Source organism: Elgaria multicarinata, chromosome 8 (assembly GCF_023053635.1).
Source record: "Elgaria multicarinata webbii isolate HBS135686 ecotype San Diego chromosome 8, rElgMul1.1.pri, whole genome shotgun sequence".
Taxonomy (NCBI): Eukaryota; Metazoa; Chordata; class Lepidosauria; order Squamata; family Anguidae; genus Elgaria; species Elgaria multicarinata.
In genome coordinates, this window is record NC_086178.1 from 91999709 (window position 1) to 92024570 (window position 24862).

At 45.7% G+C, this 24862-nt stretch overlaps 1 protein-coding gene across 1 annotated transcript in view; it reads left to right on the forward strand.

Moving 5' to 3' along the window:
• The window catches only part of UNC5B (unc-5 netrin receptor B), a 199560-nt gene that overhangs the window by 169363 nt on the left and 5335 nt on the right, over nucleotides 1–24862 (forward strand). The window contains exons 5-15 of the mRNA XM_063133010.1: nucleotides 46–226; nucleotides 858–1025; nucleotides 3076–3240; nucleotides 7802–7834; nucleotides 12317–12511; nucleotides 12667–13056; nucleotides 14384–14471; nucleotides 16811–16979; nucleotides 18428–18661; nucleotides 23216–23365; nucleotides 24220–24384. Coding sequence (XP_062989080.1) covers nucleotides 46–226; nucleotides 858–1025; nucleotides 3076–3240; nucleotides 7802–7834; nucleotides 12317–12511; nucleotides 12667–13056; nucleotides 14384–14471; nucleotides 16811–16979; nucleotides 18428–18661; nucleotides 23216–23365; nucleotides 24220–24384 — 1938 coding nt within the window. The remainder of the gene's footprint in view (nucleotides 1–45; nucleotides 227–857; nucleotides 1026–3075; nucleotides 3241–7801; nucleotides 7835–12316; nucleotides 12512–12666; nucleotides 13057–14383; nucleotides 14472–16810; nucleotides 16980–18427; nucleotides 18662–23215; nucleotides 23366–24219; nucleotides 24385–24862) is intronic.

The window sequence follows — 24862 nt, forward strand, 5'->3', positions numbered from 1 at the left end:
CCCTCACCCATACCTTTTCTTTTCCCCATATATTTCTCCCTCCAGGTGGAGTGGCTAAGGAATGAGGATGTCATTGACTCAACCCGGGACACCAACTTCCTGATCACCATTGACCACAACCTCATCATCAAGCAGGCTAGACTCTCCGACACGGCCAACTACACCTGTGTGGCCAAGAACATTGTTGCCAGACGGCGGAGCACCACAGCCACGGTCATTGTCTATGGTACGGACATTTTGTCGGCGAGAACTCCGGGGCTTATCCAAACATTGCATTCACGTGAGAAGATGATGTTTGCTGCAACATGCTGTTAAAAAAAAAACCTTAAAAATTTTGTCGCTGCTATGCGTATAATGAAAACAGCCATTTTAAATGCAAATAACCTGATCCTAACCATGTTTATCCAGAAGGAAACCCCACCGTTTAATGGGACTTGCACACAAGTGTAAGTGTGCACACAACTGCAACTTCAGAGTCCTTACAACGTAGTCCTCCTGTTTGATAATCCAGTGGATTTATTTTTGTTTGTTTCTTAATTTCATTTATTACATTTCTGCACCGCCCAATTGCCAAAGCTCTCTGGGCAGTTCATAAAAATGGATACACGTTTTTTTTCCTGTTTGCCTAAATTGTGTTCTAATAGAGACACATTCACAATTCTGGATTGGTAATGGGAAACGTGCAGCATTGAGGTTCTTCTACTGAGAAGGAGGAGGAGGAGGGTTATAAAGCAGTAGTGTAGATCTAGCCCCTGTTGGTAGTGAGATGCTAGCACAACCCTCTCAGCTGCCTTTCCTAGGCTTTTAAACTCCTTTAATTTCAAAATATTTGTTTCCATCTCCTTCCCGGCTCATAGTGAACGGTGGTTGGTCTACCTGGTCGGAATGGTCCCCATGCAGCAACCGCTGCGGTCGTGGATGGCAGAAGCGCACCCGGTCCTGCACCAATCCGGCGCCTCTCAACGGTGGCTCCGTTTGTGATGGGCAGTCTTTCCAGAAGCTTGCCTGTACTACGATGTGCCCAGGTAAGCGCGCCTCAGACAGACGCTCCTTATCACACCCCTTACCTGAATGCTGTACTTGCTTCTCTCACACTGGGTAGTTTCCACTTGAGTGGGAATTACGTTTCCCCAATGGAATTACGAATGAGAACTCTGAGAGACGAGTGGGACTCCAAAGGGGACAGGCTGAGGTGCTCTGGTTCAGTTTTCAAGCAGCCTTTTCGTCAGGATACTTCATTCCACTCCAACCCTCCCCCGTCACCCACCAGTTTTCTTTCTTTTCTCCCGATGAGTCAGACAGACAGCATCTCATGCCCTTTGAGCATTTTTGGTCTTCATTGGCCTGGTGTTCTGGTTTTTTTGTCTTTTGGAGGGAGGGTTCCCCTTTAGGGTGTTTTTCTCCCTAAAAGGTTGTTTGTTTGTTTGTTTTTGTATGTCTGCAAACTTTGGGTTTCCCCCAAACCTGCTGATATTTCCCTCTTTATTTTTTATTTATTTTTTTATTACGTTTATATCCTGCCTTTTTTCCTCCAAGGAACCCAAGGCGGCGTACATAATCCTCCTCCTCTCCATGTATCCTCACAACAAGCCTGTGCAGTAGGTTGGGCTGAGAGTCTGACTGGCTCAAAGTCACCCAGTGAGCTTCGATGCCCGAGTGGGGACTAGAACCTGGATCTCCCCACTTCCAGTCCAACACTCTAGCCTCTACACCACACTGGCTTGTGTGTGGGTGGTGCCATTTTGGCTACATAAGCATCGGCACTCACACCTGAACATCAGAAATAAAGGGAATAATAGTAGATATACCTTCCTGAAAAAGCCTTCTTCCTAATTGGAGGAAGTAAGAATAACTCTGATACAAATTTAGAATTTGAACTCTGAGTATTAATATGGAAAGGTTTCTATTTTCATGCCCTGAACTTGGGCAGGGAAGTTGGTTTGCTATCAAGAGATTTCAGTCTCAATGCGTGGTACAGGGAGGAGAGGTTCACATTTGTTAGGCCCTGGGAAACGTTTTGGGACAAGCTGGGCCTGCACAAGAGGGTTGGGCTACACTTAAACCAAAATGGAACCAGGCTGCTGGCACTAGACATAAAAATGGGGACAGAGCAGCTTTTAAACTCAACCCTGGGGGAAAGCTGACAGGAGCTGGGAAGTATCCGGTTCAGATTAAATCATCTGAAGGAGACGAATATGAAAATGTTTTTAATTGCCCAATACTGACTGGAGCTAATGGGAGCTGCAGTCCAATAACATCTGGAAGATCAGACATTCCCCACCACTGTTATGCACGATGATGAAAATGAATTCAATCCTGTTTTTATATGTACACGTATATTCAAAGCAGCCGACAACAAAAATACAGTAAAACAATATTAACAATAACCAATTAAAACAATTTATAATACAAAAAAGCATGCATGACCAGTCCTTAAACAGCAGATTCCTAGATGTAAAAAGCCATTTTGAACAGATAAATGTTCAAAAACTGCCTGAACTCAAGAAAATAAGGAAGACATTCCAAAGTTTTGGGCCCGCTAGCAAAAATGCCCTGTCTCTTACAGCTGTTTCCTGTACATCTAGTGATGATGGGACAAATAGCAGGTCTTTGAGGACTTGGGCAGATTCCCAAGGGAAAAGGCAGTTCACACAGATGGAACACAAGCTTTTTTGTTGCTCCTTGTGGTCTTAGGGAAAGTCATTCCGCCTCTTTGCCCTCAGAGCAAACTGGCTGTATGCCCCCTCCTATTTTACTGCTTGACCAATGGGATCGCTGTCTGTTTTGGCGGAGAGTTTCCTTCCTAGGCATATATTTGGGAGACCTTGAAATTTGTCATGATTGAGTTTGGCTGTCCAATAGAAACGTTCTATTTTTTTATTTGGTTAGGCTCAGCGGTGCTAATAGTTTATTTAGCGGAGGCAACCCAACTCTCTGCTCATTTCAGTAGTTAGTAAGTCAGTTCAACCACAAATTGCTTTCCTCTCCTTCTGCCCCCCCCCCCCCCACTTGTGCCTCTGGGTCCCTGATTGGCTTCCTCTCTTTGTGCTTGATTGTCTTCTTTGCGGAATGCAGTAGACGGAGCCTGGACCGAGTGGAGCAAGTGGTCAGCCTGTAGCACGGAGTGCACGCACTGGAGGAGCAGAGAATGCACGGCCCCTTCTCCCAAAAATGGAGGCAAAGACTGCAGCGGAGTGCTGCTCGACTCCAAAAACTGCACCGACGGGCTCTGTATGCAAAGTGAGTCAACTTGCTGTGACGGATATGGGGGAGAGGGGAAGGGAAGGCGCGTCAAAACCCAACACCTAGCTAGGCTGCGCCGTATGACTTAGGGTCCCCCTCCCCCTACTATTATTTGTGAGACATCATGCAGACACTGGTGAAGAATGATCCCAGTGCTGGCTTATCTATGGTAGAGGGGAAACGCCCAACTGTGCCCCTTTGGTTCCTTATCCAAATCTAATATTGGACGAGATACATTCTTTGTCCACTACAACACATTTTTAAAAATGTGTAGCCCTAAGATGGTTAAGCAAGCTTGCAGATAGGCATCATATTGGGTCACAGAGCAGTGATTGGCTGCAGCTCCCTCTTGAGCAGGCGTGGGGAACCTCAGGCCCGTGGGCCAAAGCTGGCCCTCCTACAGCCATAATATGGCCTTCTGGGATTCCCTCCCCCCCGCCCAAATTGCTGATTGTCCACCAATTGCTTGGTGGTTTCCAATTGCTTTTGTGTATTCTCCCTCCCCCCCCCCCCACCCCCATTCTGAAAGGTTGAACTGCCTTCCCTAAGGCTTACAAGAGCTTGAAACGAAAATAGGCTAGTATTGTTTGATTTTTTTGGCCCTGCCCCTTTTGCCTTTAGCCCCGCCCACACTGGAATGTGGCCCCTGAAAGCTTCTCCAAAGTGGAATTCAGCCCCCGGGTTGATAGGAATCCTCCCACTTGCTCTCGGATGTACACTCAGCAGGAAACCTGTAATGTGTAAAACAGCCCGTTCCATCTGACTTTGATTGGCACCAGCCTTTTCCAGGTCTGGCAGATGCATGGGGATTCCAGACTGCAGCTGAAATCTTATGTACACATACTTGTGAGTGACTCCCACTGAATTCAAGTGGTAACTAGCTACTTCTGGATTGGGCTGTGAATGCTTACAGTATAGCCCAGGCTTCCCCAACCTGGTGTCCTCTAGACATTTTGGATGACATCTCCTGGGATTCCTGACCATTCGCCATGCAGGCTAGGACTGATGGGAGCTGAAATCCACAACATCTGGAAGGCACCAGGTTGGGGAAGGCTGTTTTAGCCAGTCTCAATGGGTTCCAATTGTACCACTGTCTAAGCTGACTTGAAAGACTGCTGACGACTGATGTAGAAGTCTGCGATACTCGAAAAATAGGTAGGTTGTTCGGTAGGCTGGAAGCTTTCATTTAGAGGGATGTTCTGTATGATCTCCTGGAGACCTTCCCTCTTTGTGATACCAGCAAAAAAGAAAAAGACTAAGAAGGAGAAAAAACATCAAGAGAACTATTTTCAGAAGTGTATGGTGAAGGTTAGTTTTCACTGGCCTTCCTTTGCTGAGGTTTGATTCCTAGTCTTGAATGTGAATGTTCTGAAAGTAAATGGGAGAACGGTCCTTGAAGCGTTAACATGCTGTCATTCAGAAACCATGAAGGCAGGGTACCTTCTCTTTTCTCGAGATCAAAGAGTGTAACTATGGAAAGGCGAGCCCTTTTCATATGAGAGAGGGAGGGACCCTGGCGTTGCAGTACCAGGGCTCAGCCTTGGACCCCATGAAGCGTCTTTAAACATGTGCAGAGTGCACTTGCCTCAGTCCTGCATGACCACCACCAGCCTTTGCCTCCTTCGCCATCACTACCCTGTGTGTGCAACATCATCTGAGTCTAGGAAAACTGGGCTTTTACATCAGAAGGTGTGTCCAATGGGCAGGCTTAAACCCCTGGCATGTCGCAAGTTTAGGAATCGAGCACTGCATGAACCCTTTAAAGGCGCAGGTCTCCCTCAGCACTCTCATAGTGGGTTGGAAGTGGTTAGATCTGCAGCCGGACTTTCCCATATGAGACAGTCTTACATTAGAACTGCAAATAGAACCAAAGGGCCATTGCAGCCGTAACAAGAAGTTTCACCCTTCTGCTGTTTTATGTCCAATGCACAACAGCCCTCCTGGGTAATTTCATCCTGAGCCTGCCTCCAGCCCAAACTTCACCCTGCACCTCTTGGGTTCGGAGGACCTGCCCCTTTCCCCTGATACTGACGAGGGTTGAAGGGCTGTGCTTCTAGATTTAAGCACTACCGATGTGTCATTGCACTTATGACTATTTAAATCTTCATCCCCGGATTCCCCACCTCTGCCCCTGCTTAGCGTATGAAGTTATCTGTGCTTCAGCTCCCAGGTTAAAGGCTCAAGAATAAACCTCTACACACCAGCAGCCAAATATTTGGCTGGGTGGTTCAGATCAAGACACGCTTTTCATTGGCATTGCTGCTCCCCTAGCTCACACCCTGCAGCCTGCAAAGACCCTTTGCCTGACTCTTCTTGCCAGCAGATACAGCTCCTTCTGCCCTTTGGTCCTGTAGGACCTTTGACTTAGCTCAGAGAAGGATGCTGTTCGTCAGTATTCTGTTGCTGACATCTTCCATCTAATCGGTTTGTTCCTTTATGAACATTCTGTGACATCACAGTAACTCAGCCAATTGGTGAAGTGGTAGTAGGGCGGTTGTCACAGGAAGGCAACAGGCAAGTGACGGTTAACGTTTAGCCTATTTGTATAAACGGCAAAAGGTATTCGGTCTTAACCCTTCAGCCCTTAAGATTTAGGTAAGGTTGGGAAAGCAAGAGAACTGGTATGTTTACTGCTCCCTTTGCAGGATCCGAACAAATGACCTGAATAAGCAGAAAATCAAATCTTGCTACAATAATACCCATTTTTATGAGGGAACGTTTCAAGTCTCTTATTCCATTTTTTCATCATTGTGTCTGTGCTGCCACCTGCTGTTGACATTTTGGTTTCTAAGGTGCTACTTGACTGGCTGTTTGTTTTGCCTGACTTTATTTAGCTGCCTGAATTCTGCCCTTCCCGTACACACACACCCCGCCAATGCACTGTTGTCCTTCCTCATGCCCCTGCTGTACGACTGCTCCAGTGTCATCTCAAATTAAATCTCTGGATTGATCCATGCTGGCATTCAGCAGAGCAGGAGGAAGAGGAGGAGGGAGTCATATACTGATATACAGAGATGTGATTTCTGATATACAAAGATGTGATTTCCCCCCCCCCCCAAAAAAAAAAAAACGTGGGGGAAGCATCCCGCCCCTCAGTAGCTCCTGGCTCTGGAGAAGCTTATCGCTGGAGAAAATTAAGGCCTTGTGACAGCTGAGGTTGTGTGCAGTTTGCAGGCAAATCCAAGCTGCACACCAGGCCAGACGGCTGCGGATGGTTAACGCTTAGCAGGCAAAAGGCGCCGAGGAGAAAGCCAAATAGCAGCCCTTGGACTGGCCACGGCCTCTAAGCTGGATCCATATTACCACCCCCAGATTATGACTTCACCCACTGGTGTTGGGGTGCCGGTGGACTTCCAGAGTCTTTCCCAGCAACCTTCCCCAACCTGGCACCCTCCAGATATGGGGGGCTGGGGATGCTAGGATTTGCATTCCAACACATTTGGAGGGTGCCAGGTTGGAGAAGGGTGCCTTATAAAGTTTTTAATATGTATTGGTGCAGGAGGTTAAAAAAATATGAACATGACTTCTTTCAGCACTGAGTTCATCTTTTAATGTGTTTAAACCTATCCCCCTACCAGCTGTTTGCTTCCCAAAATTCACACACACACACACACACACACACACACACACACACACACACACACACACACACACCCTCCCCTGTACAGGGGTTAGGAAAAGAAAAAATAATCTCCATTGGCTTCATTGTCAACAGCAGAAAGCACAACCAACGTTCTGAGGTCACCATTAAAAGTCATGCCAGGTTGAAAACAGTGTTAAAAAGAATCATAATGAGAGAGAAAAAAGTGCGAGGAAATCAGAGGCAGCATTGAAACAGTCAGGCAATGGGGAGGTTGGGGCATTCTTTCCCCCCCCCCCCCCCGAGAGCTTAATTCTTACATTTCAGCTCTGGTTTTGTTTTCTTTTGTTTTTTGTTATTGTTCACACATTTCTCATTCATACATGCTTCCTCCTCCCAGAATTGCAGGTTTGGATTTTGGATTTTGTTTCCTTAAAATAACAACCCAATTTGCATAACTGCGCCTAGGTAGCCTTGGAACAGGTACAGCAATATAGACCTTGGACTGGACAGTCCTTCAAATAGAGGACTGCCCTCTGTAAAGTAGGTCACATGGCCACCTGAATTCCTATTGGGCTGCTCTTGTGTCCTTGCATCCAATAGCTCAGCATCCCAGGCCAGGTTTAAGGTTGCATCCATGACATTTCACAGACATCCTGGTGGTGTTGTGGGCAGACACCTCAAGGCAGGTGCCGATTGTGTGAGCCATTGCATGAGCCTTTTACTCACCCCTCAAGTTCAGTTTATAAAGGCTTCATCCTGCATGCAGCTTCTGTATGAATTGTGCCATCACGCGTACATTTTCAACCATACCCTTTCCCCTTGGTTTTCCAGGGCTGCCAATCTGGCCTTTGTTTTCTTTTATTATTTATTTATTTATTTATTTATTTATTTATTGCATTTTTATTACCATCTTCATTGTCAACATCCTCATTTTTTCACCATTGTTTTTTTTTTTAACTTTGTTTTCCCTCACAGATAAAAGATTTGTAAACGAACCCAAAAGTCACCGTAAGTCTCCATTTCATGGCCTTCGAGGGTTGGGTTGAGTTGGGTTGAGTTTAGTCTGTTGTGAGCTTTTGTTCCTCCTTGGGATCAAGAAAGCCCTGACGAAACTATTCTCCGGAGGATCATCTTCCTGCAGCTCTGAGGCCTACAGGGAGGGGAGTGCAGCTGAAACAAACCTTGAAGACTGAGCTGGGGATAAACCAATGTGCACACCGCCAGGCCTGATGGGCCTTGCAAAGCAAATTGTTTTAAAAAGGATAAAGACAAAACTGTTCTATTTCATATTCAGTAGTTACAACACATCAATGGTTTTCAGTTCTGTTCTGGTTCAAATAATTTATTTATTTATTTATTTATTACATTTATATACCTCCCCATAGCCGAAGACTTGTAGCCACCAGAAGAAAGAGGGGGGCATGAGTCTGCCCTGCTCAGTGATATAGCAGAATCTTTCCCTGAATGCCCAGCTTTCATTTAAAAAATAAATGAAAAGAGGTTTCAGTGGGAATTTTTTTAAAATAGAGTTTCTCCATTCCTATATTAGAGAGAGACAGAAATGTTTTGTTTTTGTTTCCCCCCCCCCCCCAGAATAAGCATTGGCCGAGTACTTTCCCATTTCCTTACTGTTACTAGTAATTGTTTATTATTTCTAACCCATTGGCCTGTAATACATGCACAGCATTAACACTGTGGAGGGTGTGTTGTTGTTTTGCCAGAGCAAAGGGTCTTCCTATCACACCCCTGTTCTTGTTTTGCCATCAGTGGCTGCACTGGGTGACAATCAATGCAAATGAGCACTCGTTATGGGCATAATAGGCATACTTCAGCCTTTCCCAACCTGTTGGCCTTCAGCTGTTTTGGACTACAGATCCCAGGATTCTTCACCATTGGTTATGTTGGCTAGCGCTGAAGGGAGCTAAAGTCCAAAACATCTGAAGGGCACCAGGTTAGGAAAGCCTGGTGTACTTTGCTCTGCATGACAAGTATCCAGTGCAGAATATTTAAAACATTTTGTCTGTATTAGTTTAAGTGGTGATAGTTTTGTTTCTTCTGTAACACAGCTTGAAAATCAAATAAAGGGGTGATAAAGATGGTTGAGTAAATACCACTCTTCCATTTCTGCCATTCTCAGACACCCCAATTCCTCTTGTTCGTTTAAGTGTCTTTGCCTATTCTCTCTTATGGCTGAGACCTCCAATGCTTATGTTGGGGGTGGCCAGATGTTTTTGACTACAACTCCCATCATCCCTCACAATTGGTTATGCTAACCAGGGTGGATGGGGATCATAGGCCAGAAATCTGGAAGGCCACATGTCTCCCACCCCTGCCTTACATGGCGCTACCTCTGCCTCTCCCTCCAAGTCCCACTTCAAAGCCCTCTCTCTCCTTGTGAAGCTTGGGGCTCAGCCGCTGAGTCACATAACTCCCTTCTGATGCTTTCCTCTCCTTTCCCATTGTTTTCCCCCCAACCATCTGGCTTGAGATTAGAAGCACGTAGAGCAAAGACCTGGAAGGGCTACGTATAAGTGAAGAATATTGACACGGGAGTAAATGTTATAGACACACAGGAGGGGGGGGGGCTGTGAGGTAGTTTCCCTTATGGTGCAATCCTAAGCATGTTTAGACAGAAAAAAAACACCCTACAATTACCAGCATGCCCCAGCCAGGATCCACCCTTACTGGCTGTAAATCATAAATATTCACTCTAAGCCCAAAACGGCTTAGTAGTGGTCCTTGCACCTTGGAATCAGATGTAGGGGAAATTACTTCAGTAGTAACTAGTGATGGAAGCCAGACATGGGTGTTCCCTGATGTATGTTGGCAATCGTTTACAAATCCTCTCTATAAAAAGGGTGTACTTTAGTCTCTGTAAATTCCCAGTTACTACTCCTTCATTTTACTATGGCCCTTTCTACACCCAGGGAAATGGAGGGATCATCCTTGCCTGCTCCCGGGATCCCCTGTGTGGCATTTGGATGCACAGTAACAATCCCGGGACGATCCCAGGATATAGGACTGCACACAATGTTAAATGTAATGCAGATATGATTGCACTATAAAAATCCTCTTAGTTCCCCTCCAGATATACCCCTTCAGAAAGAAGGAACCTGTTACTGTGGTGTACAGTGGTGCAGGAAATCTAGAAAATCAGGAAAGAGTGGAAGAGAGAGAAAGGAAAGGAGAAGAACCCAGGGTTAGCAATGCAAACAACAGCCTGTTGCTGTGTCTGGAATAAATCTCCTGGAAGAAGTGATGGGACCAGACCTCCCTGTAACTTCTTGAAGATGGCAAAAAATCTGCTTACACTCAGACCTACACGCTCTCACCGAGTACAAATCTTGGTCACAATCCAGGAAAAAATTAAGCACCTATATGTACTATGGATTTCGTTGGGATTGTGATGTTTTCTCTAGATTGCTGCCAAGTTCTGCCCCAGACGTTGCGGGGTCCTGCTTGGGCAGATTTATCTGCAGAACTTTGGAGAGGTTGAATCCAAGGCCAAAAGTTTTTGACATAAATAAACTTTATGGAGCAAGGCGATTTTAAAGATGAGAGCCAGCATAGTCGGGAGAAGGAGAGAGAGAAATATGACTTGGCCTGACAGGCAGCAAGCATAATTGCTTGGGTGGCCGCTCAGCAGTTGATAGTGCTTTGTTCCCTAATCAGCAAAAGCTATGAGCTGTTTGCTGCCAAAATGAACCTATAGAAGAGAGTGTCTCAGTTCAGGGACCAGGGGCCATCTCCGCACATTCAGTCTCTTAGAACACCAAGGCACCAAAGTCTGCCCTCCTTTTTTTAAGTTCAAGATGGATGGCTTTTATTCTGCGTCCTCTTCCTGCTCAACAAAGAGTCATAGAGCGCGTATGTATAAATAGATAGTTCCAGAGGCGATGTTAATTAGACTTTGGCGACTATTCTGGTGCGTGCCTGTCCAAACTTATCTGTCTTGTCATATAAAAGCATGGGCAACTGGAGATTAAGAATACTGTGCTAGAATTTGCTGATATTGAACCAGCAAATTGGGTGGTCATTTCTTTTGCCTCTGAGCCACAGTGCAGCAGAACTCTTGCTGAATGCCCTGAACGCCTTCAACAGCTCCTGGCTTTGGCTACTACGCATTTCATAGAATCATGGAATTGTGGAGTGGCAAGGGACCACAAGGATCATCTAGTCCAACCCTGTGCAATGTGCAAGAAAACCAATTAAACCATCTATGAGAGGTGGCTGTCCAGCCTCATCTTAAAAACCTCCAGAGATGGAGAACCCATTTTCTGTGTAGGTAGAATGTTCCATTGTTGTACAGATCTTATTGTCAGGAAGTTGAACAACTGGTTATAACTAGGGATGTGCTCCGCTTCTAATCGGACCGGCGAATTAGAAGCGGAGCGGGGGGCGGCAGTGCCCGGTAAACCCCCCCCCCCCGCCCTCCTCTCCCGGCCTTACCTGGTGCCACTCCCCTCCACTGCGGAGCTCCGATTCGGAGCCGGAGCTCCGCAGCGAAGAGGAGCGGAGTATGGGCGGAGCGGAGCGGGCCGATCCGAAATTTTCGGATCAGCCCGCGGGGCGGAGCGGGGAGTCCGTGCACACCCCTAGTTATAACTTCGTAGACGTGGTTCTGACATCCCTTCTTTGCTGTTACCTTCCATCCTGCTTTCTTTCTTGCTCCTGCCCGGTTTCTTTCTTCCCTCCAGCTCTACTCAGACTCCAGGCCACTGAGAGCATTGCTTCCGGGGAGAGAGCCCGATTCTGAAACCACTTCTTGTCCTCTCTCTTGGGGATTACAACCCGCAGCAGAACAGTGTGAAAATAGAGCTGCAACTGTTTCCATTGGCTGATCATGCAATCTTAACATTTCCCTCAGTGTTGTATTCTGTTTACAAATTAGTCCAAATCCCAAAAGAGACAGGCATTTGATATTTTTTTTTCAACACAGCTGTGCACCTCGCTGTATAGTATGACGATAGGAAACACACTACTAAGAATGATAGTCCTGAGCGGGAAGTGAATAGGATTGACTGTGTGGAAGCTGCCTGGTCAAGTTTGAGGGACTTGTCTGAGGAAATGCTTTGTAACCAGCATTGTCAAAGGAGGCCAGTGAGCTCAAGGGATTAAGCAGACCTTAGCGTTTTAATGTTCTGTTTAGCTATCCTTTCTATTGTTCTCCCAGGGCATATCCAAAAATGAGAATGAATGGTAGTTGACCACACAGTTCTTTGGTTTGAAATTCTGACTTGAGGAATCATAGGTTTGTATTGAAGAGTAGTTTTACTACTCTTCAATAGACAGGGCAGTCTACTAATCTTGTAAATCAAGGATAGGGGAACGTATGACCTTTTCATCATCCCCCACCATTTTCTGTACTGTCTAGGGTTGATGGAACTTGAAGTCCATCATTTGGAGGGCCACACACTCACCACATGTTTTAAATAAATAAGCAAGAAAGCAGGAAGTGATGACTCCCTTTTAATCTATCTTCCCCCCCAGTACTTGAGGCTACTGGCGATGTGGCCATGTATGCGGGCCTAGTGGTTGCCATCTTTGTCTTCATCGTTATCCTGATGGCTGTCGGGGTGGTTGTGTATAGGCGCAGCTGCCGGGACTTTGACACTGACATAACAGACTCTTCAGCTGCTCTGACAGGAGGTTTCCACCCAGTCAATTTCAAGACCTCCAGACATGGTAAGACCCTATTATTATCATGATTTCCTTTCAAATTGTTATAACATAAAGATGATGGCAGTGGAACTAGGATGTACTCTTATTTTTAGGCCACAATTCTTATTGGGGAGATACTTCTACCTACAACTCAGCATTTCTCACTCTCTCTTTTGCAGACACCCCCCAGTTGCTGCACCCTTCAATGCAACCCGATCTAACGGCCAACGCAGGTGTCTACCGTGGTCCCATGTATGCCTTGCAAGATTCCTCTGACAAGATCCCAATGACCAACTCTCCATTGCTTGACCCGCTCCCTAATCTCAAGATCAAAGTGTATAATTCCTCCACAGCATCATCCTCTCCCGGGATGCACGAGGGGGCAGACCTGTTAGGAGCTGTGCTCCCAGGCACCTTCCCAGGGGAGAACCTCAGGGACAACCATTTCATGAACCTAAGGAACAAGACCATGGGCTCTCAGCAGCTCCTGACCCTGCCTCGGGAGCCTGGGAATAGTGCCACCGGGACATTCGGCTGTCTGGGAGGAAGGCTCACCATCCCTGGCACAGGTAAACGCCAGCATGAAGGGAACACTGTTGTGGCCTGACTATAAGCAGAAACCCATGGAGTACAAGGGAGGTTGACCCAGCCATAGTCAGAGTAGTGAGTCAATAGGGAGCTGCAGAACCTTGGACAGCTCTGAGCAGGCACCTTTCTCTGTGGAGGTCTTGGAACACAACTGAGCTCTTATATATTCCCTAGGCTTGATTATCGCTCCCAGGCTCTGCCCTCTTTCTGGGGAGTGGAGAGCCTTAAAGGGGCAGTCCTCTATCTGAAACCTAGCACTCTGTAACCGCTTTGCTTGTTCTTGCTGGACTCATCCAGAAAAGGGTGCAGCTGACATCGCAGCTAAAGCTGATATAAGACAAACTCACCACCTGAAAATCTAATTTCAGGTCCAGCAGTAGTCCCAAACAGCTAACCTGCTTTAGGAAGAGTGTGATTCTATCTGGAGCAGGCATACCGATTGTCTCCCTCATCAGGGGTCCACATGCCATGAGTCCCTCTATTTTGTCTGGATTGAATTTCAGTTTATTCGCCCTCATCCAGCCCATTGTGGACCTAAGGCAATCATTCAAGGATGGTGCTTCCTGTTCACTTGGACATTCACCAGGTTGCAATTATTCCAAGGATTCAGGGGAAGATCTGTGACCGCTAGAGTCATCTGCTGTGCAGTGATAAAGCTCTCTGTACTTGCAGGAGTGAATAATGAAAACATAATGCACAGTGCTGGAATCAGCTTTTGGGTTTACTTCTAGGTTAAATAGAACCAGAGTGGGTAATAGGGGCACCTTCCCCAGGCATAATTGGGCTAGAAACATGCAGTGGGCCTCCAAGGTCATGTAATGTATATTGACAGTTACAAAAACAACATTCAGAGATATCATGTTTTCTTCTCTTAACGTTCAACTTGGTTTTCATGGCTTTTATAGTGTTTTATCGTATTTCATTGTATATTTATTTATTTTCAGTTCATTTAAATGTTGTATTCTATCCTTAACGGCAGCTTAAAAATAAATAAACTTTAATGAATATGCCAATGAAATGGATGAAAAGTGAGATTATGAGCTTGCTGGGAGGCACTTAGGTGAGGGCAGCTGACCATGCAGAGTAGGTCCATTGCAGCTTTTCATTGGCTCTGTGCCAGCAGCCTAATGCAGTACAGCACATGCAACCACTGGATATCCGTTGTAGAGGAGGGGAGAATCGGAAACACTGGAAGGCATATTACTCTGTAGAGCCGAGGGCTGTATTTTTTGAAATATTACAGTAACAGTGTTCTAGGAAGCCCTTTTCTCATTCTTCTCTCCCCTACCCCATCCCTTTTCTTCTTAGGGGTGAGTCTCTTGGTGCCACATGGAGCAATTCCTCAAGGGAAATTCTATGAAATGTACCTGATGATCAACAAAGCAGAAAATACTCTGTAAGTAAAACAAAGAATGTACTGCATTTTTCATTCTTGCCCTGCCTTAGGGATCCCATTCCCAGCAGAGAATTTTGATTAATTTACTTTTTAACTGCAGCCTGCCTTCCCCACTCCCATGCAAGCCATGTCACAAACCGCTTTAGAAAAGCCCTGCTTTGTTCAACACCAGCATAAGTCCACAGGATTGGATCAAGACTTAGGTTAGTTGCTCTTAGGTCCCATTGAAATCCATATGAAGAGTTAGTTGGACTTAATATCGGCCCCATTGATTTCAGTGGGAACTAAGTGCCGCTAACTTAGCATGGTTTGAACCCAAAGCCAACATAGGCAAATTGAACTAGTTGCACAGTTCTTTGGATCTCAGCCAGCCTGTTTAACTCTTTTTAAATCTCTCTGCCACTGCCTGCGTTCATCTCATTACTACTTCCTCTTTACTCCGTTCAAGGGCACCAATACGGATGTATGAGAATTTTTGTTTCTGTTTGCATATAAGGCAATTCACAGCCTCAAATACAAATGTAAGCAGGAGCCTGGTTTTTGAGGCGCATTCGCAATTTCCCGAATTTCCTATCATGTTTGGAAAATGTGCCTTTTTTAAAAAAGAAAAAAAAAAGAAAAAACCCTCACTTCAAAATGTGCATTTTTAAAAAGATGTGCATGTTCACATTTTAGTCAATGGGTGTGTGTGTGTGTGTGTGCTCACTTTTGAAAAACACGGAAATGCCCAGTTTTCCCATTCGAACAAACTGAGAAACAGGTTGAAAACGAAATAGGTGTTGCCGAAACAAGCTTCAAAGTGATTTTCAGAGAACTTTGTTGAGCTTGAAAATTGTTGGTTCTCCCATCCCCAGGCACAAATCCTGGACACAGATTGCTTAATATCCTATTGAAGTCAAAGGTCGGGAGTGATTGTGGCAGCTCTATCATTTGATTGATTGACTGACTGACAGATTGATTGGGCCTTTATTTAGACTCTAGTTGTGTGTGTGCAGTTAGCTTGCTTAAATCCCTTTGGGTTCAGTGGATGTAAGTAACCTAACTGTATATAGGATTGTGAGTACATAATATTGCAGCTTTGGTGCATTAAGTCTATCACCGCCGCCTGCTTGAACGTCATACTAAAACAAAAACATAAAACAAACGCCGTACATAGTCATCAGTAGTAGTGTACAACGCCACAACACAGAGACATAAATTCATACAAGTGCATTCTACAAAAAGAATGTGGCTGTAATATTCCCCTGACTCAAGTAATCGGGCCAAGCTCCATGTTGCATGCATGATAAGATAAGAGGTCTTAATGATGAATCATATTATAGAATTGTAGAACGCAACAGATTAGACAATTGAGTCTAGGCGAACAGGAAAACACAAGAAGGCAAAATAAAGCAAGCTGTTCCCATTTTTGGAACGGAGCGAGCCCTGTCATGCCGCAACTTGCTTCAATCAGCTGCCGCTGTGGGAGGGAAAGTGGTGTCTGAATGATGTGGCACATTTTTTAAAAAAAGCACTCTCCTTACCAGAGGAGGGGAACCTTCAGGGCTTTGCTTTAGATTGCAAACTACCTCGGTCCACCACTGTTTGGGAAGCGAAGGGTTGAGTACAGATTGCATCAGATAAGGAAAGAGTAGATGAAGGATGGGTGTGTGTGTGTGTGTGTGTGCGCGCGTTTTTATTAGGCAACCTGTGTAGGTTTTAGCCACAGTAATAGAACATGCGGGCCTGTCTGATGAGTGTAAATTCCTAGATTTCCTTAACAAAGGTCAAACAGAGGTGGAAGGATCTGAAGTTGTGTTGACTTAACCTTTACTGTTTTAGCAGTTTCTCTTCCAAAATATAGCAGATTTGGATCATTTACACTTATTCAGGGCTTTATTTGGCAAAGCTGGCTCTTGTCAGGTTAGCATCAAAACATGGTATCGTTTCGCTCAAGCCCACCTACCGACTTTAGCTAACACTTATCAAAGTACAGGCCTAGGGGACAGTCCAGGCCTCTAAGATATGATGCCTGCCCCCACTCCAAACCAGTTGTCAACCTGGAGGCACGGAGAGAAATGTATTTCTGGCAACTGAACTTGCTAGCAAGCGCTTTAAGGGGGGATTTAGGGAGGCACTAACCGACCTCCTACCCCCACTCCTCTTCCAACATCCTCTCCCATCTTGGAGTATGGCCCTCCAGGACAGGTAGTTTCTGACCCAGGGCTATAGAGAGAGCTATTTCTCAAAGGGACAAGAAAACAGATACCATACTCCATTTTTATTTTTATTTTGCCTTTGTCAAGTTTATATCTGAATGTCAACACAACTTAGATCTCTCTTGTACTTGCACCCTCTAGCTTACCCTCAGAAGGCACTCAAACAGTGCTGAGCCCCATGGTGACCTGCGGGCCCACTGGGCTGCTCTTATGCCGCCCCGTGATCCTGACTGTCCCACACTGTGCAGACGTCAGTTCTCCGGACTGGATGTTGCAGCTGAAAACGCATTCCCACCAAGGAAACTGGGAGGTAAGCTGAATTAAATGGAGAAGCAGATGGTTATGAAATATCAGCAAGGAATGAAATATCAGCAAGGAGGTTGCAGTCTTGTTTGTAGAGACCTTATGTATGTTGTTCTGCAATCTGTGGAGCAGGTGAGGGTATATGGTTATTTATCCAAAATGAAGTATTATAAAGCATAGAATCATAGAATAGTAGAGTTGGAAGGGTCCTACAAGGCCATCAAGTCCAACCCCCTGCTCAATGCAGGAATCTACCTTAAAGCAGGTGGTTGTCCAGCTGCATCTTGAATGCCTTCAATGTGGGAGAGCCCACGACCTCCCTAGGTAATTGGTTCCATTGTCATACTGCTCTAACAGTCAGGAAATTTTTCCTGATGTCCAATTGGAATCTGGCTTCCTGTAACTTTTGAGCCCATTATTCTGTGTCCTGCACTCTGGGAGGATCGAGAAGAGATCCTCCCAAAGATGGCTCTTTTCTATGCCTATGTAGTTCATCACTCACAAAGGAATGATCTGTCCATTTCTGACATTGCTGAATCCTATTATTCAAAATCATGAACTCTCCCTTCAAAATTGTAGGAATTGTTTTCTTTTACTATCTTTTTTAAACTGCCCCATGGCAGTTTCGTATCATTTGTAAGGCATGTTACTACAATCGTGAGCCTAGAAAGTAAGTGTGTGTGTGTGTGTTTTTAATATATAACATTGAAATAAAAACTAGGAATGGCAGGATTATAGCTAGAGCTCCTAATGCAGTAATATTAGTATTTTCCAGCAGGGGTCACTGCTGGGCCAAATGTATGCAAAAGATATGGAACCTGGCAGGTATTGTGTTCCGGCCATCTTGTTAATCAGGGGAGTGTGTAGGCGACGGTTCTGGGGAGCTGCAGAAAAGCTGTAATCTAGAATGTGATGTTGTCCAGAATTGAACTGCATAGAATCTCCGCTTTCCCAATTAAAAAACAATAATGCTTTAGCCTTTACAGTTGTAAAGATGCGCTTGAAAATATAGGAAAGGGGGGGAATGTCTGATGAAATCACGGAGACCATAGAATTGTTGGACCTATTTCCAATGGTCAGGGAGTGCCCTGTATAACTCTTTGCCGCTCTCCGTGAGTAACAGAAGTAGAATAGATTGTGCAATTAACAGTTTAGAAATTGCAGCAGACATTATGCAAATTTCCCTTTAAAACGGAAGAATGAATTATGTAAAGTAAGAGAAATCATAAACTGGCATAACTTTAGCAAGTCACAAAATCCTTCTTTGCTATGGAATTTTGGTTCACTTTGTGCAGTAGTTCTTTCTTTAAAAAAAAACACCAATTGTGTGCTCAGCCCTGATACTAATAGAGAGAGAGGCTAGGCTTTTAAATAGTGACTCCAGCGTGGAATTAGGCACCAGGAAGCAGCAAACATTAATGTCTTTGCTCTCCCCACCCTCGTCTCCTCCTGCAGGAAGTTGTAACTCTGGATGAAGAGACTTTAAACACTCCCTGTTACTGCCAGTTGGAAGCCAAGTGCTGCCATGTCCTGCTAGACCAGCTTGGAACGTACGTCCTTGTGGGAGAGTCCTACTCTAGGTCAGCCATCAAGAGACTCCAGCTAGCCATCTTCGCTCCCACCCTCTGTACCTCTCTGGAATACAGTCTCAAAGTATATTGCCTGGAGGACACGCCAGATGCCCTGAAGGTAACATTGATCTCTTAGACCCTGCGGTGCCTCTTTGCTCTCCTCTTCCCTGCTCCCCTCCCTCCTTTCTATCCACTTGGTAAAACCATTGATTAGATAGCTACGCATTTCTGATGGGGAAACATTCTATTCTGAACAGTCCCCTTGGTCCCAGTAGTGATTTGAAGGGTAACTTAGGCTTCAGTGTGACTCTTTAGAACACGGGTCCCCAATCCTTTTGGCACATTTGGGAACTTGAGAAACTCCCCCGCAAAATGGCTTCCATGGAGGATGTGGCTAATCACATAATGGCTGCCATACAGGCCTGGCTAGTCAAAAGACAGGATGTAGGGGGAGAGGAAGGCACAGAGAGAGAGAGAGAGAGAGAGAGCACGGCAAAGGAGTAGAGGAGAGAGAAGAACATTAATCACGTTTTTTATTTTAAAAAAAAGTTTTTGAAGGGGGCAGGGAGTGGATAGCTTCACGGGCGCCGTGCTGGGAACCCCTGTTTTAGAATATGCTTTGTGGTGCTGAGAAGAAATATCCCCCAATCATATTGGGCATTTCCATTCATGTTGACTCACTTATCCTAAAACTGCATGGAAAACTGATGAGCTGCTCCACTGGTCATCAGCTGAATTTTTTTAGCATATACTTAGCTAGTATGTTCAGCTAGTAAAAATGCCTGCCCCCTCTCCATTTTCTCCCCGAGGACTGTCTAGTGTCCACACCACAGGAAGCCAGTAAAAATGCCTGTGCATGGAAGCTGTCCAACTGCTCCATTCACTATAACACCCTTCCCCAGCATGGTGGCTCTGGACTACAAGTCCCATCAGCCCCAACCAGCACGGCCAATGTTCCAAAACATTGAGAGGGCACCAGATATGAGGAAGCTGTGCCTTTATTTCACAGTCCAAAGAGGTCATGCTGTTGATCAAAGGAGGATGCGATGTGACTTGGTGAAGGAGTTACTCCAGGGAGTCAAACAGCCTGATGTAACTCCTTGAAAAGTGACTTCCTTTAACCCGTTCCTCAGAGACCAGCCCTGTCATTTTCCATGGAGCTCCCAGGGGGGAGAAAGGAAGCATGTTGCAAGTACTCAGTTCTGTGCCCTGTTGCAAAGTTATAACACAATGGTGCTTCCCCCCCCCCCCATTGTTGCTGCCTTGGCAAACACTTTCGCTCTTTTCTCTGTTAATTACCGCTAGCGTAGACCACATACTAACATGATTCGCCTATTGCACTGCATATACTGTATTTTCTGACCTTATGTGGAAGTGGAAACTGTAAAGTGTTTAATATGTAAGACGCAGAACTTAACGCATGTCAGTGACCTGAAAGGATGGTTGGGAGATTTATTATGATACGCCTTGTACCATCAACATCATTGGGAGGGAAGGAAGGAAGGGGGTTTCTTTTATTGTTAAAAAAAAAATCTCAAAAAATGCCTTCCAATAAACAACAGACACATTAAAAAGGGTGGGGAGGGCAAAGGAATGACAGCACACCAGCTTTGGCAATGGGAAAATGGTCTCAAGGATAGACTTGTCCTCTCAAAGTTCTCCCATTATCCTTCACTTGGGGGGGGGTACAGCAAAGGGGGGGCACATCTGGGGCTCCTCCATAAGCAGTCACCAAGCCCCCCCCAAAAAAAGCTGGTACTTGTGGTGGTTCCTCCACTTCAAACTAATATTTTGAGTCTGCTCAACAAAGACATTGTGGTCTATAAGACTGCTGAAGGTCAGACATTCCAACACTTTTGTTATAAAGCAAGGATATTTCCTTTGTAATCCCCCTCCCCCTCCCCTTCCATACATAGGGCCTGTTCAGACAATACGCTAAGCCATGGTTAGGCCGCTAACCCTTTTGCAGCAAATGGTTAATGAGCGTGTTGAAACCGTGGTTATGTAGCCACCATGGTTAGGAATGGCTCACAAGTCACGCTAAGTCATAAGTCACACAACACACTAAGCCAAAATGTTTAGCTCAAAATGTTTAACCACTGTGGCTTAGTGTGTCGTCTGAACAGGGTCACAGTTACAGAAGCTCATCTACATCACCTGATGAAAGTGCCTAAGAAACGGGTAATACAGTGACTGTTGACAAGTAACAATGCAGCCACTTTCCTCATGCTGACTTGGGGATTCTGGGGTTATAGAACACACAGATTGGGATAGCCTGGCCCTGGCTGCGGGCCACCGTACATGTGCCGGCCTGATGGAGGCTTCCCCATTATGTTTCACTAGTGAGCGGACCCAGCTTTGCATGGGTTGGAATAGCCCTTAGTTTGATCCAACAAAGCCTTCAAGCAAAGTTAGACAGCGAACAGAGTTCGACACATTGCACCTGTCCCATCTGAGTGAAACCATACCCTCTGGCACCCCTAGGCATGGTCCCTGCCAGGTGCACCCTGTAGCCCCTTAAGGAAGGGGTCTTTCCACTCCATTCTCCTGAAGTGGGCTGTTATTAACTGTATCCCTCAGCCTATCAATCTCCTCTGGTTTAAAGCTGTATTGACTGCAAAGCTGTGAACTGGTTAGGAAAGATTGCCCCTAATGGCTGAAGATGTTAGTGCAGGCTTCAACCACATGGACACATTTAAATTAATTAAAAGTAATTAATGTGTTTTTTAAACAAAATAATCCCAAAGTGCACACCCCTAAGGTCTTCTTAGTAGGCATGCCAAGTTTTGGGTGACTAGGTTTCATGGTCTCAGCACTGAGGTGCTGATGGACAGACAGACAGACAGACAGACAGACACACTCTTTTATTATTATAGGTATGCCAGTTTGTCTTGAAATCAAAGTTAAAAGATCAGTGGTTAGAGATCCACTAGAAACTGCCAAAGTTGCTCTTGACCTGAAAAGATGTATTGTCAAGTTATTTCCAAAACCTATCAATATAGCACCAGTTTGCATGACTAATGAAAGTGACCCATCATTCTTAATGAAGTATAAATCTCCATCTGCCCTCATCCTACAAGAGCGATTAGTTCCAGCAATCACCACCGAGCTCGTGTTTTGGATGTTTCTGCACTGTGTGTCTTAACCTTGGTGTCGCAAATCGCACCCAACTTCTTTTTGTAAGCTGAAACAGAAGAGGACTCCTTCAGAAATTGATTTGGGATATGACATGTGACATATCAGGAAGGAAGCTTTGCTGCTTCTTACATTGTAATAATTATCGACAGGGTGGTGGTGGTGGAAAAAGGATTTGTTTTCCAAGATGCCATTGTGGCTACTTTAAAAAAAGCAATGCGTCGTGGGGGGAAAGTCACAAATTTGCATGGAATGTGCATATGCTCATTCGTAGGAAGAAAGCCAAATGTAGAAACAATGCAGACAATTTCAATAGACATGTAACGCATGTTACCTGTGTGGGGAAGACAGTGACCAAGTGAATTATGTGCCTGCTCCGTCTGTTGTCCAGGTGGCAATTGTGATGGGTCACTGCCGGACACGGTTGCTCTCCTTTCCAGTGGTTCTTTATCTTTAAACTGGAGTTGGGTTGTGCAGTCCTAAAAAGAGAGGACTGCCCTCTGTAAAGTAGGACATATGGCCACGCTATCATTGCGACGGCTTCAAGGATTGCTGAAAGACTGCATTGCTTCTGAAAACTATAAAAGGATTTTGGCTATTTATTTATTCACATGCTGTCATTTCAAACTAGAGTTAGAAGAAACGCCCGCACTGTGAAGAAGGATATATAACTGAGATGGGCAGAATGAAATGCAGTGAGATTCTTGGTCTTTCTATCTCCTTGGTTGACTTGAATTATGTCATCAACCATTCACAACTTGTGATGGCATGCAAGTCACGAGAACAGTTGCACTGGAATGAACTCGTGGTCCATCTCCGTCTGCATCTTGCCTACCAACAGCGTCCAGAAAGAGGTGTCAGAGAAGTTCACAAGCTGAGTATGAGGTGCTGCCAGGCATCCAGGCCCAGAGGTTGGCAACATCCCACTCTCCTGGAGATAGAGAGATGCCTGCTAGGATACCACAAATGGCTGGTGGGCTGCATTGGATGCAACATACACCACCATGGCATCCGAGGCTTGAACCACAAGTGGATGGTCTAGATCAGTGGTTCTCAACCTGGGGCACTCCAGATGTGTTGGACTGCATCTCCCAGAATGCCCCAGCCAGGAGAGCTGGCTGGGGCATTCTGGGAGTTGTAGTCCAACACATCTGGAGCGCCCCAGGTTGAGAAAGGCTGGTCTAGATGGTCACCTGTGCTTGGCCAACCGCAGGTGACCATCTAGAAACACAGAGGGATAGCCTAGTGCAGCCTTCCCCCAACCTGGTGTCCTCTGGATATGTTGGATACAATTCCCATCATCCCCAGCCAGCAGAGCCAATTGTCCCAACACATCTGGAGGGCAACGGGTTAGGGAAGTCAGTATAATTTGCAGAATCCTTTGAGTTTTCCTGTGAGCCTTTGAGGCAGCATGCAGCAATACGGCTGCTTTAACCTGTCCCCTCCCCAGCGTGTTTTTCAACTGAATTGCCAGCATTTGTCCTTGGTCTCACCCAGTTGTCCTTTCTTTTCTTCCCCCCCCCCCTTTGTTCCACAGGAAGTGCTTGAATTAGAAAGGACCCTTGGTGGCTATCTGCTGGAAGAGCCCAAGCCCCTCCTGTTTAAGGACAGCTACCACAACTTGCGCCTCTCCGTCCACGATATCCCTCATGCGCTTTGGAGGAGCAAACTCCTGGCCAAATACCAGGTGAGTGGACGGGTGGTCAGGACGTCAGCGACTGAGGAGTGCCCCGTAGGAGCAGTGGCAAAATTATGACCCAGCACGAGGGCAATAACTTTTGAATCCACCAGCCACGAGCGGTGGCTCCCGGGAGCTCCGTAACGCTATGTTTTTCCCTCCCCGCCTGGGACTACAAAAACCATGGTGGGTTGTTGAGCACCTGCCAGGCCACAATAGATGGCTGATGGGCTAAGTCCAACATGGAGGTTCAGAAGTTGCGCAGGCCTGTTCTATCTATCTATCTATCTATCTATCTATCTATCTATCTATCTATCTATCCCTTTATTCCATTTATATACCGCCCCACAGCCAAAGCTCTCTGGGCGGTTTACAAAAGTTAAAAACAGTGAACATTAAAAAGTATACAAAATTTAAAACCATCAAAAAATATAAAAACAACAGTATAAAACAACATTGCCACATGTTGTTGTTGTTGCATTTTTATACTGCCCAACAGCCAAGGCTCTCTGGACAGTTTACAATTAAAATGATAATATACAGAAAGACAAGTTTTAAAGCTTCAACCATGTAGAAATATCATATAAAACCAGGATAAGTTATAGTCCAGGGGAAGCTTGTCTAGAAAGATATGTTTTCAGGAGGTGTTTGAAAGATGTTACATTTTCCACCGCCCGAGGGAGGGAAGGTTTTCCAGAGGGTGGGTGCCACTACAGAGAAGGCCCACCATCGAGGTTCTTTGTGATGACAGTCTGTTCATCTTGGGCATGTTAAAAGTGAGCCACCCCCCCCCATACATTTCCAATTGGATGACATCCCACTGTGCTGACTCCTCCTCCACCTGCGTCTTCTCTTTGCTGCAGGAGATCCCTTTCTATCACATCTGGAGTGGCAGTCAGCGGGCGCTGCACTGCACCTTCACGCTTGAGAGATACAGCCCAGCATCCACGGAGCTGACCTGCAAGATCTGCGTTCGGCAAGTGGAAGGGGAAGGGCAGATATTTCAGCTACACGTCACGCTTGGAGAGGTGAGCAAAGGGAACCCGGGCCGTAGCAGACGCTGTGCTTGGCCAACCGAAGGCAAATGGCGCAGGCTATTTAGCAATGGCCCTGGTGCCCCCTTCTGAGACTGACTGGGCAGAATGGACTGGCAACATCTTTGCTGACATACGTGGGGGTGGGGTGCAACTCCCGGGCTTAGTTTGAGCCACGACTTGCCCCCGCACACTCAGGTCCTCTGGGGAGGGTTTACTCCAGTCAGCCACAACTAGGCTGGCAACTGTTACCCAGAGGACCTTTTCTTCTGCCGCCCTCAGACTGTGGAACGGCCTGCCGGAGGAGATCCATCGCCTTAATGCTCTCTCTGAGTTTATGACAGCTGTAAAGACTAGTCTCTTCCGGCAGGCCGACCCAGATGAATTTTAAACCTAAGAATTTTAAGATGTTGCGATTGTTACTTTAATATTGTATTGGTTTTATATGCTCTTTTAACTAATTTTATGTATT